Source organism: Patella vulgata, chromosome 8, assembly GCF_932274485.2.
Source record: "Patella vulgata chromosome 8, xgPatVulg1.2, whole genome shotgun sequence".
NCBI lineage: Eukaryota > Metazoa > Mollusca > Gastropoda > Patellidae > Patella > Patella vulgata.
This window is the reverse complement of record NC_065886.2, coordinates 17,490,153-17,514,644: the sequence shown is the minus strand read 5'-3', so window position 1 is coordinate 17,514,644 and position 24,492 is coordinate 17,490,153. Positions and strand designations below refer to the sequence as shown.

Below are 24,492 nucleotides of genomic sequence, written 5' to 3'. Positions count from 1 at the left end.
CAGGCTTTATTGGGGGAAATAACTCTTCCAAATACCTCTCTTATCTCCCCTTATACCACAAATCCAATAAACCCACTGACAGAGCACTAAATATGCACATTTTTTTCTAATTTATATATATACTCCTGCTGTTTTGTCTAAATTTATTTTTAAAAAAAACATAGTTAAAACACCTTGCAAGTTATTTTTAAATGCTACTAATGTGAACTAAGTCATTCATTTGTATGTCTCTTATCAACTTACCATAACATAATTATTAGCTACTTTGAAGAGATTAGAACAGCCTTGGATATCAGCAAACTGGCGGATGCCTATACAATTGGACGGATGAAGTTGTTTCATGAGGAAACTACAGCAGGCCTCCACTACTTCAGAAAGTTGTATAAGGCACGCAGTCGACAATAAACTCTCTACAGTTTCTTCTTTCAACTCTATTTTACCTGAAATCAGACAGCAATATCATTTATATTTAACATAATCACACAATGTTAAATGTAAGTGTCACATATTCAATTGATAACTTTGGCATTTAATGTACATCTGGCCAGATGTTTGTATTTTAAAACTGCAAACAATTTGTATTTTTTTAGAAAGAGTAAGCATACTCTACCCTGTACATACTCTACCCTGTACAAGACACCTATCACTATTAAGAATCAGACATGGATTTTAGAAGCATGTGCTACAATTCATCCAACATACTAAAATCACTTGTCACCAATAAACCATGGCAAGATTTTTACAATGCTAATTACACATAATGCATAAAATGACCAAATGTAACTGTAGCATGCATTTATTTTTCAAACAAGTTGTGTTAAATGATGATTTTTCTATTACATTCATAAGCACATCGGTGCTCATCCGGTTCATTTAGCTGTCAGCATTTCTATCTCATATTACAGATTCTCCTTTGGTATTAAATAAATGTACATAATATACAAAGTTGCTGACTTATAGGGATCAACAGTTTGCGTAAATTCCGCCCCCCCCCCCCATTTTTTTTTCTCTCACAAGAATAAAGTTTTTATAAAAAATTACAAGCCTCAACGTTATCCGTATTATAGGTATTAAAAAAAAACGATTTATAATTATCAACTCATTCTGCACAAATAACTACATTAAAAGTAGATATTGACCTCCGTGAGCACTCTTTTATTCTAACAAAATTTTCAAAAAGGTTAAATCTGCTCTGCATATAGATACACCTACATACAATACATATGTTCATGCATGTAATATATAATTTACAATTGGCCTTTGATACCTTTTAATTGTTAATTCGACTTCAGTCAGTCCATACAAATGTACTTAAAATGTATATCATACATGTATCCATGACCTTTTGGTAGTATTAGAGATTATCAGGTGTCACTCTATTGATTTTTGGCAGTGTCAATATTTAAGCTAACATGTCGCCCTTAACAACAGACATGCCACGAAACCTGGCAGATTAGGTAATATCCAACGTCAGCAAATTTTATTATTCTAGTCAGATCAGACGGCCAGCAGCCATTTTTCTCTTGGTGATAGCTTATAGCCATTTCAGATCAAGATTAGACAGAAAGCCCAAAGTGTAAAAATGTCTCGAGGGAAATTGTATCGAGAAATAATACCAATTTAATTGAAAGCAAACATGGAGATAGCTAAAAATTATGTTTAATTAATCATAATTAGAAATCAATGCCATTAAATAACTAATAAATTACGACACAATACACGGCCCAAATTTTTTGCCCATTAGTATGATTTAACGGTGGCCAACTCTAATGGAAACCATTAGCTAAACCTTTATTTTATATGTACCTTGTGAAATTTATTTAAATTAAACAAATATTACAGTATGGTGGATGAGAAGGTATTAATTCTTCCAATAATTCAATTAATTCTGATGTTAAGAGTTAAAGAGACAAACAGGTACATACATGTACAGGTGAATATTTCCTAAAAAGGGACATAATACCATCAAGTTTCTTCTATCTTTCGATTCATTCTGTTTTCATTAAATGTTGGATAAATTTTAAAGGAAATGATATGGGGTTTAACATCCTACTGTTCTGCTCCAAACTGGGCTAATGAAGACAGGCATACACCATACAGTGTGCTATGAGGGGATTTTGAACAGACAGCGGCACTATGGCCTACTCTTACATCGAATTCCACTTAGCCACCGTGACCCCCGAATTTTAAAGGGATATTGTCAGACATTACAGTAGAGTTTACCACAGAGACAGAAGCTGGTCTAGAAAGTTGTCAATGCCTCTAAATAGCATGTCGAAACATTTTTATAGATTTTACATCTTTATTTCAATCAAGCCCATTCCCTAAGAATGATTTATCTTTATGTATCAAGTTTATAGTAATTAAAGTTTTTGCCTATAACATCTGAAAGAGGTAATATTTTGAAACCATGTTTACTGGTAAAAAGATATGTATCTTAGTATTGATTTTATTTTTATTGTACAATCCAGCATCAAATCACTTGTAAAATGTCTAAAAGTGACCAAAATTTGGCATTAACCCAAGGACAAAAAATTTGGCAATGTCTGTATAAAGTACAATTTCACAAATAGACATCCTGTTATATTTGAATTTGAGTTAGAATTGACTTGCTGATCTCTTTATGAACTTTGAATTCATGCATGTCAAATATGTCACACTACTTTTATAATATCTACACCACTTCATTTGTTTTATTTGCCTTGTTATTTATTCTACAGACAAATATATATATATATATAGAGAGAGAGAGAGAGAGAGAGAGAGAGAGAGAGTTTAAGTCCACTCGAAACAAACTAGGTCATTTCGGGACTAATATATGGTTCAATTAGATTTCAATAATTCACTAGCGCGTAGAGGTCTTTAGGAGTGGGTTGACTCAATGACAGATCTTATTATACAGCGCACACTCAATGACAGATCTTATTATACAGCGCACACGTACTAAGCATTCAACCATCCAACCCCCTCTACAGAGAAATAACTTGCTATTAATTAGAAACCTGGTCCTCTGTTATGAAATACCAATATAGATATCTATATGAAAATGTGAAAAACCTGTGATAAGTTAGTTTAAGCTATGTCTCTTTAATGGTTTCATATACCCTTATAAAATCAATTAATCAACATACATGTAAATAGACTATTAATAAATAAATATTTACTAAGAACACATTGACCCTGATCAACAGTACAAGACTACAAAACATACTTTTCTAAAGAATGTTTTAATTTATAAACAACTTGTGCTTGGAAGTACTGTCTCCAGTGTATCAAATGTTCAGGTTCAGAGAAGAGAATTCTTTATGAGTCTAGGTTTGGTTTAAACTATACATGTTTACAATTATACATTCCGGTATGTAGGATACGAAAATAAGCAAGAATATACTTATAAATATCGCTTTCTGAATAAAAAAGTAATAAGGCTGAAGCGGATGTGACAAATACCAAGAACATATTATACATTTAATATCCAATTATAAACTACTATACCGAGGTCCTGTTGAGACTGGAGCCATGGTGGCTCAGTGAGTAAGACGTTGGCTCGCTAACCTGGAGGTCCCGTATTCGAGCCAAGAAAGTTCATACATATTTTCCGGCATGGTTTTCCCTTGTCAGTGGTGCAAGGGACAATGTATAGTCCTTCAGATGGGATGAAAAACTGAGATCCTATGTACATGTACATTTTGGCTTGCACAAAAAAGAATCCTTAGCAGATTGAAATTCCATATAAGAACAGGATGTAGAGCTGCTGTCAGAGCAAAATTCACTCATAGCATACTGTATGGTGTATGCCCATCATTAGCCCAGTCGAAGTAAAACTGTAGGACATTAAATGCCATTTCATTTCATTTCCTTTTGAGACTAATATAGTCTAGTCTAATTAACCAATGATGGGACTCCAGCACCCAGAGGGACTGTGTTAGATTAAATTATAATGATATTCGTAACCAAATACATTTATTTTAAAGTCAGATTTCATGTTTAAACTGAAGATCTAAATGATCTCCGACCGAGGATAAATTTCATCATTGTCTGCACTCCTGCTATTAGATATTTAATTACACAGTAATCACTAACCTTAAATTACGAAAGTCAATTGATGGCTAGTGTAAAATTAATTTACAGGTTTCATTTTAATCTCCGTATTTTTTATTGTTAATTCTTATGAAAAGATTAATACTATAATCCTATTCACAAGTGTTATAATTAAATCTATAAAGCAATCACTCACTTAAGACAGGTACAAATTATTTAATATAATTACAAGTCACCAGAATGAATAAAAAGTCAGCTTTATTAAATCTATTATGGATTCATTCCAAAATTCCCGCATATTAATCAATTTCACTTCATAGCCACTCTGTTTTTAATAATTTATGGTAACAATTAAAACTGCGCATTAAATGAGCGATTCATGTTAATTAAACAATTTTTGTTAGAATAAATTAATTTCCTTTGAGTAACTGACATAATTTGAAATATTCAAGTACTACTTCATAATAATTAATAAGAGAGTTAATTAAGGAGGTCTTTGTTCCTAAAAAAAATTGTGTTAGTGGGCTATAGTGATTTTTTTAGTCCAACTCGGATATCTGATTTCGAGGTCTCGTATTGAATGGAATATTGATTGATAAATTAGAAGTCTAGCTAATAAAATAAAACAGTAGTTTAAGAGAACAGATTAACAAGATTATAATAAAGATGCTATTAAAGCACTTGACATGATTACTATTTTATTATCAGTTTCAACAACCTTAACTCAGTAATTAAGCTCTAAATGCTAGGATAAAGAAAGTACAAACCCCGAGCTTAATAAAATAAAATAAAAAAAAAAGGTTTTCCGATCAACCAGAACTTTTTTTGGGTCAAGTAACCATAAACTTAAACACAGGTAATTTTTTTCTTGGTCTTAGACTAAAATCTCTCGTAAAAAAGGTTGCTATAAAGTGTAATTGATGTTGATATTATGACTCAACTACTACGACTGTCAATATAACTTCTGATCAATTGGTCCTGTATTGGTCATCGTCTGAAGTGATGGCATTCAGGTCTGACAAAATACTGACATGATGCCGGCAGACGTTAAGTTGTGTAAAGTACGAGTGAGTCATGCCATAATACCAAGTTGACATCAACAAGTAGTGCTCCAAGACACTCTATTACAGCATTACTTCATGTCATGTCTTGTCAAAACATATGATTCACTCCATAAAAATCAAATTATCGGCATCATAATAGTGTTGATATACGCATGATGCCTCTTTTTTTTTTGATAATATGGAACATGTATGCAAAATTGCTTTTTAAAATTCTTTTTTTAAGAATCAAAGCATTAAAATCAAAGGATTAGATCAAAATATAGAATTGCCTCTTTTTTTGATAATATGGAACATGTATGTGTAATTCTAATAATTTAAAGAATCATAGCGAGGAAATAAAAGGATTAAATAAAAATGTACAAAAAAATTACAGTTTTCTGTCCCTTTGGTAGTAATAATTATTTATTTGGTTAAGGGCACAATCAAGACAGATTGTTTCCTAAAAATTCAAATGTAAAAAGTTGCTTAATTTTAATGTACAAATTTGTGTAATTAAGCACATCTGAATACCAAAATACTTTTTTTTTTTTAGTATGGACAGATTTACATTATTACTACCGGTATATTTGTCAAGCTAGTGATGTGAAATAATAAAAAGTAAAATAATGTAAACTTTAAATGAACATAAATTGAATTTGATTGATGAGAATAATATGCATCAAATTGTTTTAATAGAACTAATTTTGATTGTGTATTATCTCAAACTCTATATTCAACCTTTATTCTGGTATGTTGGCTGGGTTGGTGTATGCTCCTTAAATATCTCTGCTTTCCTGTGCAGACCGAATTCAGTGAAGTTCTAGAGTTAGGTTTGTGGATATGATCATTCGGTTTCTTTAGGACAGGCAGCCAGAGGACATTCGGAAAGCTCTTTACTTCCACCCTGAGAATTTCATTAATAAGCCAATGTATCTGATTTTGAATACATGATCCCCACTTTTAGCAACAAGAACAATATAAATGTTATTTATAAAGTAAATCATACTGTGTAACAAAATAAGAAAACTAACACTTATTGGAAACTTGACATCCCCAAGAGACTCTAGTACAAATTAATATTATGCAAATATAGTATCAATTGTATCTATGTTTACCTTAATGCATATGTCTTGGGAATTTTATCCCGATGTAAATATATCCCTTGTTTTTACAAACCTGCCATAATAGACACAGGATGGGGAAAACGTGAAAAAAAACTGAAATAATGCATTAATCAGTAATGGATAGGTTGTGTGTTTTGTGAGACGATGTGTTATTTGATTAAATATCAAAACATCAGGATATACATAATGAAATATGTGATATACGCTTACCTGTATACGAATAATTTATCAAAGCCGTTAACGCCTCAGGATCAACATCTTTTATCTTTATTTCGTCCATTGTCTTTTCGCGGACGTCGTTCGTAAACATCGCTGCAAAATAATCTGATGCAGCACTTAGCACTAATCTATGCGCAGGAATACGTTTCTGTCCTGCTATGATGACCACATCGCAGAGTTGACGCTTTGCAACATAACCCTCCATTTTCCTCATCATTCTTTCTGGGTGATTGATGGAGCGGAATTCATCTCCGACCACATCTTCCATCTTGTTTCTGTTGTAACTTGCATAGGTGTTTTGTACAAGGTACCTGAAGAAGAATAACAGGAGTGAATTCACACGTCATCAGATAACGGAATGTCAATTACTCTAACACATGTCCATTGTAAACAATATGCAACTAAAAATTACTTAACAATACTCTGCATCAATATCCAACTCAAGTTAAATCATCATCAAAAGGCTACACAGGATATGAATAAAGGAAACTAATTTCCTTAATGAATCCTCGTGTTTTCCTCATCTGTCATATAGTTGTCACATGATATAAAGTGATGTAATATCATTCATCATGTTACATCCAAGTCTTAATTAAACAACTGATAATATTGTAGTCACACACACACACTATGATACATCACATTCATTGAAACGGTAAAACCCACCACCAGGGGGCAGATTGGGGCCAGGAAACGTCCCGGGCTCCTGTGTCAGAACGGCCCCTTTTACTGACCGCGGAGCCTTTTTGAAAAATGAACCCCAAATATGCGATTTGGTGGCAAATCTGATTATAATCTCTGTCAAATAATATATCTCATAAATCGATTAATTTAGGCCAAAACCTCGACCTGCAACTAATTTACAACCATCAACCTGTGAAATTATCATATCGTCATATTATTAATTAACATATTATCATTGTATCGTCAAGAGTCAATAGAATTTAACTGGTTTAAAAATGGAACTAGTTGAGAAAATTTTGACCATTTGATTAACCAGTCAGGAACATTGAATAAGTAGGTGTTGATTCCTATGGCCCACACCCAGCACAACAGGCCTAGAAAGTCTATTATACCAGCCCATTCCAGACTCCAGTGATGGAGTGGCAGCCCGTTAAAGCCACCAGCCACATACAACATGACCATCATCGCTCCATGGCCGGTCCAATACCCTCACCCCCACCCCCATATAATGTGGTGTTTTTTTTAGACGAATTGGACAAAATTATTTTGTTCATTTTTTGTCCGACCGGCCCTTTGGGCGATCACCCGATGGCCCAATCCGCCCCTGCCCACCACAACACAAGTGTGTATCTTATGTGTAATTGGTTTAAAGATTTCATGAGCTAATATATAGGCCTATATAAATCATGAACATTTTCCAGAGTCTTCTGTCAGAATAAATAATATTATTTTTCAGAATTTACTGTCAATGGGTTATCTCCACTTTAAAGAATGCCAAAAGATATTAAAGGATATTAAAGGATTATATATTAGCTCATAATCTAAGAGAATGTAGGAGGGACCTTTCAGCCATGGATGTTTTTGCCACAGTGGTTGCTTTGTTTATAATATTAACCCTAACCCAAATCAATTAGCACCTATTTAACCTCTGTGCCCTCAAATTCCCCCCTCCCCCCACTCTCCCCAATTTTCCAATTTACACTTCTCTCATAGCATATTAACAGGGTATGCCCAATTTCATTAGCCTGTAACTATCTTTAATCAATAGTACACCATGATAAACTAAAATCATGATGTTGGGTGGGGTCATCTAGATATGCAGCTAGATATTACTTTAATATTGTTTGGAGCCTTATAGAGACACCCATCTTATCGAAACTGTATCATAAGATTCCAGTTGAGTTGAGTCTTATTGTCTAAGTAACACACATTTCGGACATCTTAAAACTAATATTACTGCAATCTTTTAGTTCTATGGTTATATGAAAAATATAACAGAGCGAGAAGACGAGTATTCATGCCCAAATTGCCAATTTTTTATATATTGTAACCAGTGCAATAAACATTTCCACTTAGAAAAAAAAAAGAAGATATCATCAAGATATCTCCAACCTGGTTCAGTGCATTTATACTGGTCACACTGCTGAACAATAACAGCCAAATGAAACGGTTTGGGTCCTAGTTTCATAATTATTAGTGGAAACGCCCATAAACAGCTTTAATCTTGTATTACTATACAGTAGCTAACCTTTTAGATTCAATTAACTCAACAAATCCTTTAGTGATCATTAATAGATGTCTGGCTATTTGAGGCTATATTTGGTTTGACAAAGATATATTTCAATGGAAACGCAAGTCATTAGGCAATGAAGCAATGGAAAAGCTGAATCAAATCCATGTTTGACCCAGTACTTTCAGTGGAAACGGCATCATAGAGAGTGATGTTACCATTTTCAGAACATGTATCACTAATAACACTTGCATATATATAGTCTTCAATTTCCAAAACAGATCATATCCCAAATTATTCCTCTAATGAGCTATAACTTGAAAAACTTGGTGAGGTGTGAGAAAAAAGATTCCATGATATAAGTATATAAAAACTGTACAATTATCTACACAGTATGTGAAATAAACAGCCTAAATACATACAACAGATGTAAATCTATACTTTATTTGTACATTTCATGCATCTGCACACATTTATTAATGCACAATGTACCCTAATGAGCTGATTACCATCACGATCTCTCCCCATATTATAAAAGACTGGTGTCATTCTTTCCACCTTTTTGTCCAATACAAATAATATCAAATTGCCAAACCTAGATACACATGTGCACTAAAGGTTTCACATAGAAACGTTAATAATTCAACAGAGAAAATAAATATGGACCTGATTTCATACATTCTTCTTAAATGCAAGTAATCTGAGTCATTAAGTTCAATAGCTAGAAATAATAACATCTAGACATTAAACATACTGGTATATCTGGGCGATTATGTTAAAAAGAGTTCATTCCATTCCATGAATAAAGACATTTCCCCAAGGGAATACAGATAAAAAGGCTGAAGATTAACCAACAAATTGGGTAATTTTTATTTCAATAGTCCTCAGACAAATTCTATTTTTGTTACATTATCATGAGAAAACTATAAAGTCCATATTGTTTTTGTATCAACAATACTGCAGACGCCTCGCCTAAAGGGAAGCCATAGTGATTAACAACTGCACCAGGCTTCACCACCACAATTTCTTTTTTCATTGATTAACCCACAACCTATTAATTTAACTATTGACATGTCCTGCTTTTCTTCTCCCTGGAAAGGATATTGAATATTTCCCCGCCACTGATGCCATTGACGACAATTCGGCAGTTATTGTCAGACTAGAATTTCAAAGTCAAATGATGAATTCACACCAAGTACTGGTTTTGTCATGTACGGCTATTTTTAATGCAGCTGATGCAAAATATCATATAATCATACAACTGTTAAATCTCATGTGAAAGAATTCAACAGGGCAGACCATCATATTCTGCATTGTTGTCCATTGTTGAAGCATTTTATCAATGCAGTCATCAGGTTTTATGGGATATTAAAATGGCACTCCCTCTTTGATTCAGGTCAATGATAAATTTGTGTAAAGTTTTTCTATAAGCTGACATTTTGTCTTCGTTTAAAATTTTTAATCCACAGATAAAGTTAATGTTGAATATAAATTGATTGTATGTTCAAGAGTTATGAGGAAAACCATCTTTCCCTATAAATGGTGCCCACATGTTGAATAAGCTACCAAGAACAATCAGAGAAAGTTCAACTTTTGTTAAATTTAAATCAGAATTAAAAATACACTTGTTTAAATATTACTACAAACTGTTAAGTGCTTAGAAATATCACCGGATACAATGAAGCACTACTGAAGATGAAGAATAATAATAATAATAGTAAATAACCTAACTTCTGTTTAATTAATCCAGTGGCGTGGGGAGGTCATGGTGCGGAAGGATTATGGGTTCCGTTGATTATATATTTGAATAGTTGTGTCAGATAAACTCAATTTAATACTTTTCTGACAACAATAAGCTCCTTTAACTATTTATATTTTAGTATGCTCACCAATTAGTACTAACTGTAATATTGGGTAGAAGAGGTTACTAAACAACAAAACTTGATGCACCATGAATCTAATGTAACCAGAAGGGGTTTGACTTACATGCATCTTGAAACTGATAAACACAACTGCATCAATATCATGCTCTTACTTAATTAGTTCATTATCGACATCCTGCACATTTAACAATAAAACAGAACACGCAGACAGCTATCAGTTAAAGATAATTACATGTACATCATTATTAATTAATCACCATTGATTATTTCTTTGTTTTACAAAGTGTTATCTTAAGACGTTGCCGCAAAGTGAAAAGCCATTTGATTCATCCAATATTGAGAATTGTGTTATTAGAAATTCTAGAAAACATTGAAATGGAAGACCAGCATGAACAAAGCGGATGAAATCCAAACAAAATCCTACCTGAAAAAAAACCCAGAAACTTGTAGAATTATGACATTTAAAAATTCCTTGGAGATAGATATATTCCAATTCAAATTACTAACAGCAAGCACAGATGTCCAGGTTGTATCAGTGTATAAATCATATAGATAGAGATTGTGTTACCAGCACGGCTAGGGGTTTTATTATCAAAAACCATAAAACAAGCTGCTAGTTCACCATGTCAGAAAACAATGTAAGTATTTAGCCAGAAGAAACATTCCATACTGGCACCAAGGATATGGAAGAAGTTAGAAATGGTAACCATCGTTAGATCTTCCCACCATATACCTATACCTCACTTGTTTACATAAACATAGACAAAGTCTCGAAGGACTTGACCTCACTACCAAAGATGAATTCCGTTTTTTACACAATCGGGTACCAAAATGAGAAAAGTGAAAGTTTACTCCGGCATTAAGTGCTTCAATGCTAGTATTAAGTGTTTCAAGATTGGGTAGTATAGAGATAAAGGTACATAACTTGATAGTAGAAAGATAAGACAAAATATCAAAGACACCTCTTATAGACGGATGACCTCTGTATTAATGTAATAATCAGTACAAAGTGATTGTTCAGCTGTCATATTCAAGATCTTTACAAAATCTCTTTCACATTTCTTTCATTCTTGCTAATAATGTAAATAAAATTTTAAACCAAAGACAAATTAAGTAACTGTCAAATGGAGTGGAGTAAATCCAATTTGAAAATGTAGCCGAGTCTAATTATAGAAGGTTGACCTATACCTATGTATAAAATGTAGAACCTATATATTGCAAAGTTGTGTATCTTTGTATAATTATGTCCAAGTATGTATCCTTTGTTTGTTTTATGTATATTTCTATTATTTTATTTGAAAATGTATATAACCTTGTAAGGTTTTTTATGCAATAAAGTTTCTTCTTCTTCTATATATATATTGAAGTATAAAATTTAGGTTAATAATAAGTAAACCATAAATCTAATTTGTACATCATCACTTTTAAATTTATTTTTTTGTAAATGATTTGAAACTAAAGACAAACTTATCAACCCCGTTACCGATAAGAATGAATCAAATTTTGAAAATGTAGTAATAGAAACCTGAACTTTCATATAAAATAAATATGCACTAAGATATCTTCACTCAATCAAAGAACAGATTCAAAATGCATAGATAATTAATTACCTGATGTGTCAACCAGCCATATTGTTATCTAATTATCTGCATTTTTCACACATTGCACAGTAACACCTTAAGTGTACTACACAATGGGAGCTATATTAAACTGGTCAAATGTAAAACTTTGCTTGAAGTATCTTGTATGATATGATGTTTTTGGCAACCAATATATTTTTCCTGGTAGTCTGAATATATTTTCGAGACAATGCCATAATGGTTATGTATATTGGATCTCAACTGTTGAGGATTTTATCTTTTAAACAAGAAAGCAAATTACACATTTAAAATTTTAAAATTTCAAAACACCACAGCTTGAAAACCATATCAAATAACCAATTATTTATTATTAACTTACTGAGATTTGTAAATCAAGAACAACTCTCAGAAAGATCAAAAGGAACGTTAATCTGATTTTGAACACTTTTAAATTTTAAAAATACCTGACATGATATTTCAAACCTTGTTATAATTGTTTTATATAGATAAGCCTGAATATCTTGACCCACCTATTCTAGAAACCAAATACAAGAAGATCATTAATAGATGCAATCATTGTTTGATGTATAAAGAGACAGAACAAACAGTCATTGATATTCTTCAGCTCATTTATACTGATCCCACACACATTTTACTCCTCTCGTCTTTCACTTATCAATGCGAAAACAGAAGAATCCGTCCATTGTTAATTGATGCTTGAAACTGGAACCAACAATTCCTATAATAACAAATATGTGATGATGTCTGTTGATTCAATGGTCACCTTTCAATAAGGAAAACAAAGCTTCATTGATTGCTGTGAAAAAAAGTCTTTTGGCTAATGCATTTCTTGAACTTCTCAGCTAACAAATATTTTTTTCAACCTGGTCAATGAATTAATTATGTTATTCTTGTATTGTGTTATGTTTTGTCTTCAATGCCACATGAACCAACATGTAGACCCTTGAAAATGCTAAGCTATTTTTAAGAAAAACTTATTTTTATACACCGGTACTGTAATAAAATTCAATTTTACAAAAATGAAATCTATCTGTTGTTTGTTGGTTAACTTAATCTGTTATATTAACTTTACATATCAATTAACATAATAGATTAAGCATATCAATTAACATAACAGATTAAGCATAATATGGAACACAATGATTTGCTTGAAAAGGTTGAGAGAACCCTCAACGAAACATCGCTTTAATTTAAATAGTAATTGTGTTCCATATTATGTTTTTGTATTACGTATGTCAATTGCTAAATGCCGCTCAAAGAAGATAACAGATTAAGCACATCAATTAACATAACAGATTAATATTAAGTTAACCAACAAACAACAACACAATATACAGGCTTTTAAAATGAATATAAAAACAAAACATTTTTACAACAATTGTATTTGTAGTATATTTATTAAATAAGGAGATGAATTAATATAAGCCTTTAGCTTGATTTTGATTCCTTACGTTTTGACAATGTAAGTATTCATTATCTATCTTATTTGAATAAATATTGTTTAAATCAACTTTTTCAACAATCATATTAAGGACTTTCTTGTGATATTATATTTTGGAGTTATGATCAGGTACTTCGTTGGAATTACTATCATTACAACCAAATGTATGTCAATTTCCCAAATAATCTTAAAAGTGGTATCAGTGTTCCCGAAAGAGTAAGCCCACTGGAACACTACATTATAAGAAAGCAAGGTTGATAACAAGATAAATTCACAGGAAACTCAATAAATGAGAACATCATGTGATATACAAAATGCTGAGATAAGAAAGTAATTCAATTAATTAAATTCAAAATGCATAAGTAACAAAACTCAGTGAGCACTTACATAAGTCTATAGATTTCCATTTACATTACAGGAAAGCCTACACAGCAAAGTCACAAGAAGAATGAAGCTCTAGTGACTCTAACAAGCTTTTCTAGTTGATGAACAACGATGACTAGTATTTCATTGAGTCAGCTGGCCGACCAACAACCAATATTTTATCAATCCATAGATATCTGCAACACTGATCATAAAGCTTGAATAGCCATTCATTTCATTATTGCAGATAGAATGATTTTCAATGGTTTTTCTATCCAGTAACGTACTAATTCATTTTGCGTGCCGACATCAATTTCTTGCTTGTCTTTCACAACAAAATCACAATGAGCATGTATTAATTTGAATGCCAATTGCAGACGGAACTCAATGATGAAACAGACGGCAAAAACACGCTGGTTTCAGTATACACAATAATTGTATGTAGCAGAAGTTAATCTGAGTGAAAGAGCTATATATATAAATCTAATCAATAGTTGCTTAATTTATAATTCATCAAATGATTCAATGGTTTTATTTTCTCAGAATGCGATAAGAAAATATGGAGACTTTCTCATTAACCAGTAAGATAAAATTACCATGTACGCCACCAACACGCAATACAGATGGATTTTATAAATGTCATGACAGGATATTGCATGCGAGATTTAAATGAAAGTGGTGACTTTTGGAACAGATATCCATCGATTCAATAGACGTCATTCTACTACCAGATGTACATCAAGTTGCATATATATTAATATTGATGGAATAAATTTAATGATCAACGAAATTAAATTAGGATTGATTTACATATTTCTACAAGACACGATTCTATAGAACCCACACAATACATGACAGTAAAAACAGATCTTAATACATAGTTAAAGTTTAAAGGCTCCATACTCAACTTTGTTGAAATCTAGCAATGACAAATTGAAATTATTGTCCAAAATTGGCTATTTGGGGAAAGAAGAAATATTTATGCACTTTTGATTACATTTTTATTTTCTAAGGAATATTTTTGTAGTTTGTACCCAAAAATCCTGCATCGTAAACAGTTATGCTTTCTATGTGATATCAATAATACTCGTACATACATTGTAGATATAGGACATTATACAGATAGGTTAATCTGGTTGTTTTACACATGTTACAAGACACCCCCAATTATCACCGCAAATGAAATCAAAGTAAATATTTATCAAAATTTTAATCGTAAGTTCTCTTTGAACTGGATATCTGCTAATATACATTCCCCATGCAGAGTAATATAGATAGTATTATAGAATGTGTGTGGTCATATCTAAAGTTAGGTTCTGTATCTTACTAATCCTTCTTTATTTACTGTGTTTCAGTGGCGACCAGGGGTAGAGAGAGAGTGAAATGTAATCTCATTACAAACTAGAACTGAGTGTGGGGTCATCTTCAACAAAGCTTATCTATACAAGTTTTTCCTACCTAAAGGTCACCCCTCTGACAAAACACTATACTAGGGGCGACATCACACCTTTTCTAAAGTAGATCTTCTCTCTAACAATCCTGACGAGTTGAACAGAATGTTTTGTTTTGTATATTATACCTTTCTCACAACAGCTTCCCTTCGAGAGCATTTCAATATGTGTCTCATATTATAGACAGACAGGATCTCTAGTGAGCTTATAAGTAACTACAAGTTGTGATTGGTGTCATACACGAGGCAGAGTGTGCTTATTCTTTCAATAAAACTGGATACCACTGCTGTTTTACTCATTTCAATTCTTTATCCTCAAAGGAGAATTTTGATTAAATAAAACAGCATGAAGGACATATGACCAACACAATATGCTTCAACAATCATAACGGTACATTGTACAACCTGTTACTCCTACACCATATGAATCAACTTTGACCAGACAACTGGACAGAAAATGACAAAAACAGCATTTAGTCAGCAGCTCTAAGATAACAGAATTGTCTTGATGTTTTAGCTGATGAATTGAGAGATATATTTTATGCACTGTTTGACCAGTGGTATACTGACTATGTACCTTAAGACAAACTGATCTTTATCATTAAAGCTATGTTTCTATAACTCAGAAACAATATATATGTCCACTATACACTATCTCAAGTTTATCACTTTCTAAACATAAAAGTAACTGTCAGATGCATTTACTGATTCAGACTGTGATTTGCCCCTGAGGCTGTCCAATTATCTGTCTGGCTTTCAGACCAGAACCTACATGATCTATGGTGATCTTATAGACCAAATGTTTAGACATGTTCTACAACAGGATCTACATTTGTACATGAAATACAGAACTACTGTTGACCCCCCTTGTACACTCACAGAATAGATAAGATATCACAAAAATATTTACACATCACTTAGGTAAAGGATGTAATTTTTAAATAGTCTTGACATTTTTACTTTGTACCATCTTTTTATTTCCTTTCATCTTTTGAACTATCTGTCCTTTGCTTCTTAATAGATCACCATCAACCTTTTGGATTAAGTGCAATATATATAAAGCTAATATGAAACTATTCATGAAAATAAGACCTGTACAGTCTAGACTGAAAAATTAAATTGTGCCATTAATAAAAGTATCAGTCAAATTACAATAAATTATAAAATTAACTATGTATGTTACTATGTTAGTGTAGACATTACTAATAGAAATCAATTATATGCATTAGAAAAAACTATAAAACATTTTAAATAAATGCATGTTAGCCAACATTAAACCTGACAATAATGATTGATCACTTTAACTTAACATATTATACATATATAAATCTACCATTTTTTACCTTTAACTTTAAACAACCTTATAACACAAGATCCTTAAGTAATTAGAGAGCTACATGTACCCTGTGTAAAAATTGTGGGAGAGAAACCAGGTTAAATGTCCACTTGATATGACAAAGAGAGAGAGAGAGAAATGGGGTTTAACGTCCACTCGACACAAAATAGGTCATTTCGGGACTAACACACGGTTCAATTTTATTTCAATTATTCGCTTGCGCGTAGGGGTCTTTAGCAGTGGGAGGAAACCAGAGGACCCGGAGAAAACCCACAAGGTTGGACAGGCGACCCTACTCCTTGTCACGTACAACCGGGGAATTGAAACCCCGCCAGTTAACTCAATGACAGACCGTATGATACAGCGCGTGCGTGCTAACCATTCGGCCATCCAACCCCACTTAATATGACAAGAATAGAATCATGTTTCACATCTTGGTAACAGAATATTTCATTCATTTTGAGTTTAACTTTAAGAGTTTGTTTTCTTCAACACATTCACATGCAATGTTACATATGAGAATTTAGCCAAGACAGTGACATTTGCCTCCAATTGTCATCAAACGTCAATTGTTAAGTGATATTTAAATACACAGGACTTGATTTTATTATACCTTTCAAATGACAAGGCACAATTTTTCTTGTATGTCCCTCAGATGCTACCCCAATTTTCGTGGGTTGCTATCGAGAAAAAATTAACTCCAAGTTACTTATAACTTACATATGAGAATTTAGCCAAGACAGTGACATTTGCCTCCAATTGTCATCAAACGTCAATTGTTAAGTGATATTTAAATACACAGGACTTGATTTTATTATACCTTTCAAATGACAAGGCACAATTTTTCTTGTATGTCCCTCAGATGCTACCCCAATTTTCGTGGGTTGCTATCGAGAAAAAATTAACTCCAAGTTACTTATAACTTCAGAATTATCTGTAGAAAAAGCTCCAAACCAGCTTATCATTTAACTGCTATAGTCCTGATTACCCAGATTAATAATTTATTAGATGTCGTGTTTATACAGACAATATGGTTCAAAAGGGAGAAATACAACCCAATCGGGAATACAACACAAGACAAGGAATCAAAAAGCTGTGTTTGAAACAGCTTTTCTTCAATTTTAAGTTGGAACACAGTTGAAATTTATTAATGTTTGACAACAAAATGGTTTAATCGGAATATACATATGTTTTTCTAAGAATATTGTACATTACTTTAACTGTCAATGTTATCACCACGTAAAACAAACTAAGAATATGGTACATTAATTCAACTGTCATTATGATCAACCCTTTAAGACAAGACTAAGTTATGATAGGTAGACTGGTTATTGATGATGAGGGGTTTAATACATGTACATAACACACAGACTATCCATTAGATGATGACAAGCTCACTATTATACTAGACATATGAATCATTTCTCTAGGAGCTGTCAATACTGATCATCACTTAAGGAAATGATTAATAATTTTCATCCATCATATTGTAAGTATGGGGATCAACATTGCTCACTTGACCTACAACAATCTGATCAGGTGAATAAATCAACAAATAAACTAAACCAGACAAAATATAAACAGCCTGAAACATGTGATCCCTGGTGGTTAATTAAGCCCTTCAAAAATAATTTTAACTGAAAGTATATTTATAACCAGGAAAAAATAAAATAATAGGCTTAGGCCATATCAATTTGATTTTCTGTTCTTCGGGAACACCTGGTAAATTTTTTCTTATTATTTCTTTGGGAGAAAGACTAATTTAAAATCAAAAGTACTTGGCTGCACTGTTTTAAAATTTTAAACTAACATTTCATTTAGCAACTGCTGGTGTTATTATTAATCACAATTATCTGTTTGACCAGCATGTGAACATGATATACTTGGTAAAAACACAGGTTGATCAGATATGTTTTCTTTGTTATATCATGTTTTGTTGGCTTACAATATTACCAAAGTTTAATTTCTGAAAGCATTATCAGTAATTACAAAAAATACCATGAACTGAAAATTTGTAAACATTCAGCATCCTCTACATAGGTATATGGTTTAAAGCCAGTGCCACCTATAATCTACGCTAAAATCTTTAGATTGGCCTCTTTTTGATCCGATCAATCTACCGTTGATATTTTGATTTTGTTTTCTTAATTAAATGATAAATAATCAATTTGCTTACATTTTAGCATGGATAAGTTTTATATTTTTTAAAAATAATGCAAATGACAGAGACTTTACACGAACATGTTTCATAGGTCACAGAACAATTTACTTGATTTCATAGTACTTTGATAACTTACTTTTCTGCAGTGGACTTGTTTGCCCTATTCATTTTTTCCTTATTTTGCAGTTCACTCCATTTAATTCAGAATCCAAATGTAAAATGCTGGGAATATGATGGTATTAATATGTTTCAACAGTGTACACGGCTCTATCAATTAAATTTGATATTTCTACCAGACATCACTCACCACAAAAACAAACCGACCCCTGCCCGTATAATTACATAATGATGCTTCCTATAAACTTAACTCTTAATAAACTTATCATGTGATATCATTAGTCTGACTATTATAGAAATATTAAATAGACAAACTTACTAAAACAGAGTAAAATCTGCATAAGAATTGGCTAATCAGTTAAATATCTTAATTACTAAATGGATCTGTCAGGTTCCTTGTTGATTTTCAAGAGAATTATTCACTATTTTAAATTACAAAATCTACTGATGAGAGTGACTGCAGATAACGAAAGAGAAAGAGAGATATATTAACATTCACAAAATTTGGGACTAACATTATATATTTCTATTTCAATAATTCAATTGCGTGCAGCGGTCTTTAAAAGTGAGAGGAAATCGGAGTACCCCCCAAAAAATCTTAAAAGTTTCATGATAAATCATGTGGTCTGTTTCAAAATGAAAAAAATCGATTGAAATAATCATCATTTGACATAGATCATTAAGCTCTAAACATACAAGAAGAATGTTTAATATAACTGCGAACAACATCCAGCAGATTTCAATATATGGAATCAACCCTCTTTCTCATGATCTCCAGTGTATTGACATTGATAATTCTCTTTTTGAATTGACAAGAAATTTCGTTAAAGAATAACGATTGTGATGAGAGTCATGTTGATGACCAAAAATTATAATTCTTGAACATTTAACTGAAAAGATCACAAAGATGAACATTCTAATGAATAATAAAAAGGTCTTAAACATCCCACTTATGTAATCTTATCTTTAACATAATGGATATCACTCTTTGAGGAAGTACCCAAAAACCCATGTAATGACAATCCACCTACCTCATATTATTTAAACTGCAAAAACCTAAATATATACTTGTAAATATACATACAAATTTATGCTCATTTAACTTAACTTTTATCAAGTGCTCTCCAATATCCTCACTGATTAAAGTTTTATAAAGAACGGGTATTACTCAAGAGATTTTTATAGAAATATTGATAGAGATTATAAAGGCTGTTAAATCCTATAAACAATTTCACAGTAGATTTAATGTACACTTAATAAACTCACCTTAATATATTCACAACTGTAGGTCATAGAGTTTACATAGACCACTTGACATATAGATATAAGTATAAGAGAATCGGTCAAGCGGAACTTGGATTTAATTAAAAAATCTACAATTACCACCACCTGATACTACCAGCAGTTTCTACAATAAGCCCGGTCACCAGGTGGACTTCAAGTACTTACTTCCATAACAGTTTGACTAAAATTTCTTACTTAGTATTTTTGATTCATTTGGTCCTTTGTGACTAATTGATTTGGAGTGAAAAATAATTAATAAATTGTCTGTGTAAAGGAAAGCATCTTAATGCCCCCCCCCCCCAACTAATAATTTAAAAATATGTACATGTATTCATTGGCTTAAAAATAGCCCCCAGAGCCCCATTTTGCCCCAGATATGCCGACAGCTCCACCCACCCCACAAAATGAATTTCCTTCTGACCAGCGTGAGCGGTTCATATTTTCATAGACATGCTTTGATCACACCCTTTGACCCTGCATGTTGGATCGGCAATGATGAGAAGAGAAATAATGTTTCCAGAATTCACATAATAACTTTTCATAATAACAGACGAACAAGGGGCCACAATCAATCGATCTGAATTTGATCTTGAATTGCAAGATACATCTATATACATGTGTAATGATTGCTTCTAATGTATGATCATTTACAAACCCATTTAAAGATTTATTGAAAACTGATATGACAATCAAAAATATGGGTGGATTTAATACAAATTAATTAAGTTAAATGAGGACATTTATGTCAATAAAAGTTAAGTAAATTTAAATTAATACTCCCTAAAAATAAATGTTAGACCTTGACATATTTATTTAAGTATTGTACATACAAATATTATAAATGTTACCATCTGCATCAAGTAGTATGGAACGGAACAGACCACAATGTCAACAATATGTACCAGTATTATTAAGACTGTTGTTACTATGTCATTAATCACATGAGTATCAAAACAAAGTTCAGGCAGAATTAGCTGTCAAGATATGACAATGTGCAATCAATAGAAACTAATGTAAACTTTAAATGGCCATAACATAAGTTAGAAGTGATCGATTTGAATAATTTTTACAAACATAATTGTTTGGTCTTAACCTTTATAAGCTTATTCAACTTTTACATTGATATGTTATGGCTTTAATTCTTACAGTTTCATTAATTTAATAGTGACAGAAAAATCAGCTCTATCTCAAAATTGGCTTTGTTTCTAAACATAAAAAATACTATGTGTGTTGGGCTAATCATCATCCTGTGCTGGGGTTCTAATTAATGATGATTAGTAGGATGGTATGTATTTAAATTATTGTTGTTTTATAATGTTCATTTTGTATCAAGATGTTTTAGTTGATTCTTGGATTGAAGCAAACAAGAAATACTATGCTGAAAGACTTCCATTTTATAGAAATCTTGTCCTTTTCAGGGAGATTGCAGCTGAAAAGCATATTGCATTATACGGATATACTGGTATATTGTTACAGCCTTAACAAATACATTACGAACAGACATAAATATGACATTAAAAAGATATTTCTCCTCCCACCTTTTGAAGATAAAATAAACTCCATGGAAACCGACATGATAATGAGTAAAATCAATATATTTGAAAGCCATTATATCATATTGTTATCATTTTAACAATTAAAAAATACTGCATTACCATTATTCTTTCAAATAACGGAAATTAGACAAGAAATGATATTTAATATTTTATCACTGAGGGTTTTTATAATAGCCAAATCCCATGATTCATGGATTACATGAAACAAAGGGACTTTGTAGGAACACCAAGGTAATTTGTATAAGCCTACATGTACTACATTGTATGCCATTTAAATTTATCAGTAATCTCACTTTTAAGAGAAGAGACACTCTGACTTGAAATTGATCAAAATCAAACAAATGCAATACGAAAATTGTTTTTGAATCCACTTGCAAAAAATCGTGTTCTCATTTACAATGGGTACGAATTGGCCACGATTGGCCACACCAGTAAAAACAGATTATGTTCCAGACAAACAGTTTTCATCACAATTTTACAATGAATGTAAGCTAAACTTTTACATTTTTCACATTTTTAACACACTATTGTGAATTATCCCTCTTCTAAAACCCTTCCACAAATGATTACTAAATACCATCAAAAAATATTTAAAATGTCTTACATAGCCAGACGCAATTCAATAAAACCGACAATTACAGCAATTTCTTTATTTCACATTTTTGGCAAAGTTAACAATAAAATGTCAGTATCAAAATACTTCATCTTCCAAGTGAAACAAAAGAAAAGATTATTTTCTACTGTAATCCTGAAAATTTAGCGCCAAGATTAGTGTAAATAAAGGCTAAGTTAAAAGAACCATGTCATTATTGAAGGTGCCGATGACATACATGATAACATGACCTTTCTTTTTATAAATCTTGGATACTACCATTTCTGTGTGGTCTTAAATTCTTTTCAGAAGAAAAATATCCTAAAAGATGAAATAATATGTACATTTTTTTTTATGTCAACATAAAGATACATTTTCAGCAGTCTTCAGCAATTATGCAGCCATTATGCGGAAAAAAATGATTCTACTTAGGAATCAATCGAATATTAGTTGAATTTACATCAGATTTAGCGTGTGAAGAAAACAGCTTTTCAGATCAAATGCACACAAGACAGGATATGCTTTCAAAACATAATGAAACTTTTAATTGGTTTGAGCAAACATTCTGCATGGAGGAATTTTCTATGTATTCGGTTCAGTTCAAAGAATTCTCACATATCTACATGTATCTAATAGAGAAAGCAACAAAGAGAAATAGAGAAAGGGTAAAAAAAAAATGGCTCTCTAAATTCAAAATGATAATTGGATTTTCTATTTTAAACTTGTTTATTATTTTAGTAACAGGCATTAGTTTCCCATTTAATACAAACGTAATTTCAATATTTGTTTTCTGACACCTGGTTTATTTAACGAGAGGTGTAATTGGTCTTACAAATTGGATGATTTTCAAGACAGAGCCATTATAAAGTCATTTGAATCTTTTTATTCTAAATGCTAAATGATTAGATAACTGTATTTTATAGTTCTTCATACTTTCTTTGAAATCCTGATAACTGGCTATGCATGATAAGAACTTGAAGAGGCATACAACTTTTATTCTAAATGTCACAGGATAAGATAAATACACTTTTCTAATACCTCTTCATGGTTTCTTTACTTTATTTGATGTTTGAAATCGAGAGAAAAGGTTGTAAATAAAATAAATGTTCTTGATAATTGACTATATATAGATCATAGAAAAAAACATGAAGAGGTGTACCTCTGTACCAGTCAACAATTATCCTATTTAACATATAACGATATCCTTCTCTTGGTACTTCAATTATCAAAATGTTTTAAATGGCTATTCTACACCCACTGCTATCATGACTAGACAATGAATGAATGAATGAAATGGGGTTTAACTTCCTACTTTTTTGCTCTAACTGGCCTAATAAAGATAGGAATACACCATGCAGTGTCCAACTGTCAGGGGTTCTTTTTACATGCACATCAAGGTGTATGGGGACCTTGGGGGTTTTTTTTACCATCTGAACGACTGGATGATGTCTTTTGCCAGGCCCTTTGTCCTGCACCACTGACAAGAGGGAACAAAACTCAAACAACGTAGAGCTCTAGCAAATGACCTGAAGGTTTGCGAGACAGTGCCTTACTCACTCAGTCACCCCGGCTTTAATACTCAAGCACAAATAACATTTTTTCTGTTTTTGTGGAGAGAATAATAAAAACGTCATCCTTGCCATAAATGGTAAAATTATTGGCTCCATGTCATTTCCATCTAAAAAGTGTAATAAATGAGAATATTGCTTGAATTTATCATAATTGACAATGAAAAGCAACAGGATAGCTTCCATGCTATTCATACCTGGTTGTTGTTTTAATTAATAAAATCAATATCCTTTGTAGTTATTACCATAATAAGGTAACAGCAACAAATTACATGTAGTCACAACAGATAAATTGCTTTGTGTGAGATTTTTTTCATACTTTGTATTGAACTCAATTCAATTCATCTAATTTTAATCAGGAAGCTATATTATATTGCACTGAATAGCTCTGATGATAGTTTTTGCTTTCATTTTAGATCAGATCAATGACGACAAACTAGACATTAAGAAACATTTATATCAATTTTACTATCTAACTGATTACTCGGTCAGGAAGTTTTAGGCACACAACCAAGCGAGGAA

General features: G+C 31.9%; 1 protein-coding gene across 4 annotated transcripts in view; it reads right to left on the bottom strand.

Moving 5' to 3' along the window:
- LOC126829335 (kelch-like protein 5) overlaps positions 1-24,492 on the bottom strand; it is a 79,331-nt gene that overhangs the window by 16,464 nt on the left and 38,375 nt on the right. For 3 of the 4 annotated variants that reach the window (XM_050559137.2, XM_050559132.2, XM_050559134.2), the window contains 2 exons: positions 6,416-6,735; positions 244-440 (listed from right to left, as the gene is read on the bottom strand). In XM_050559137.2, the coding sequence (XP_050415094.1) occupies positions 244-440; positions 6,416-6,692 (474 nt within the window). In that variant the 5' untranslated portion in view covers positions 6,693-6,735. Of the gene's footprint in view, positions 1-243; positions 441-6,415; positions 6,736-6,836; positions 6,907-24,492 lie in introns of those variants that run through there. The other variant, XM_050559136.2, reaches the window with a different exon arrangement.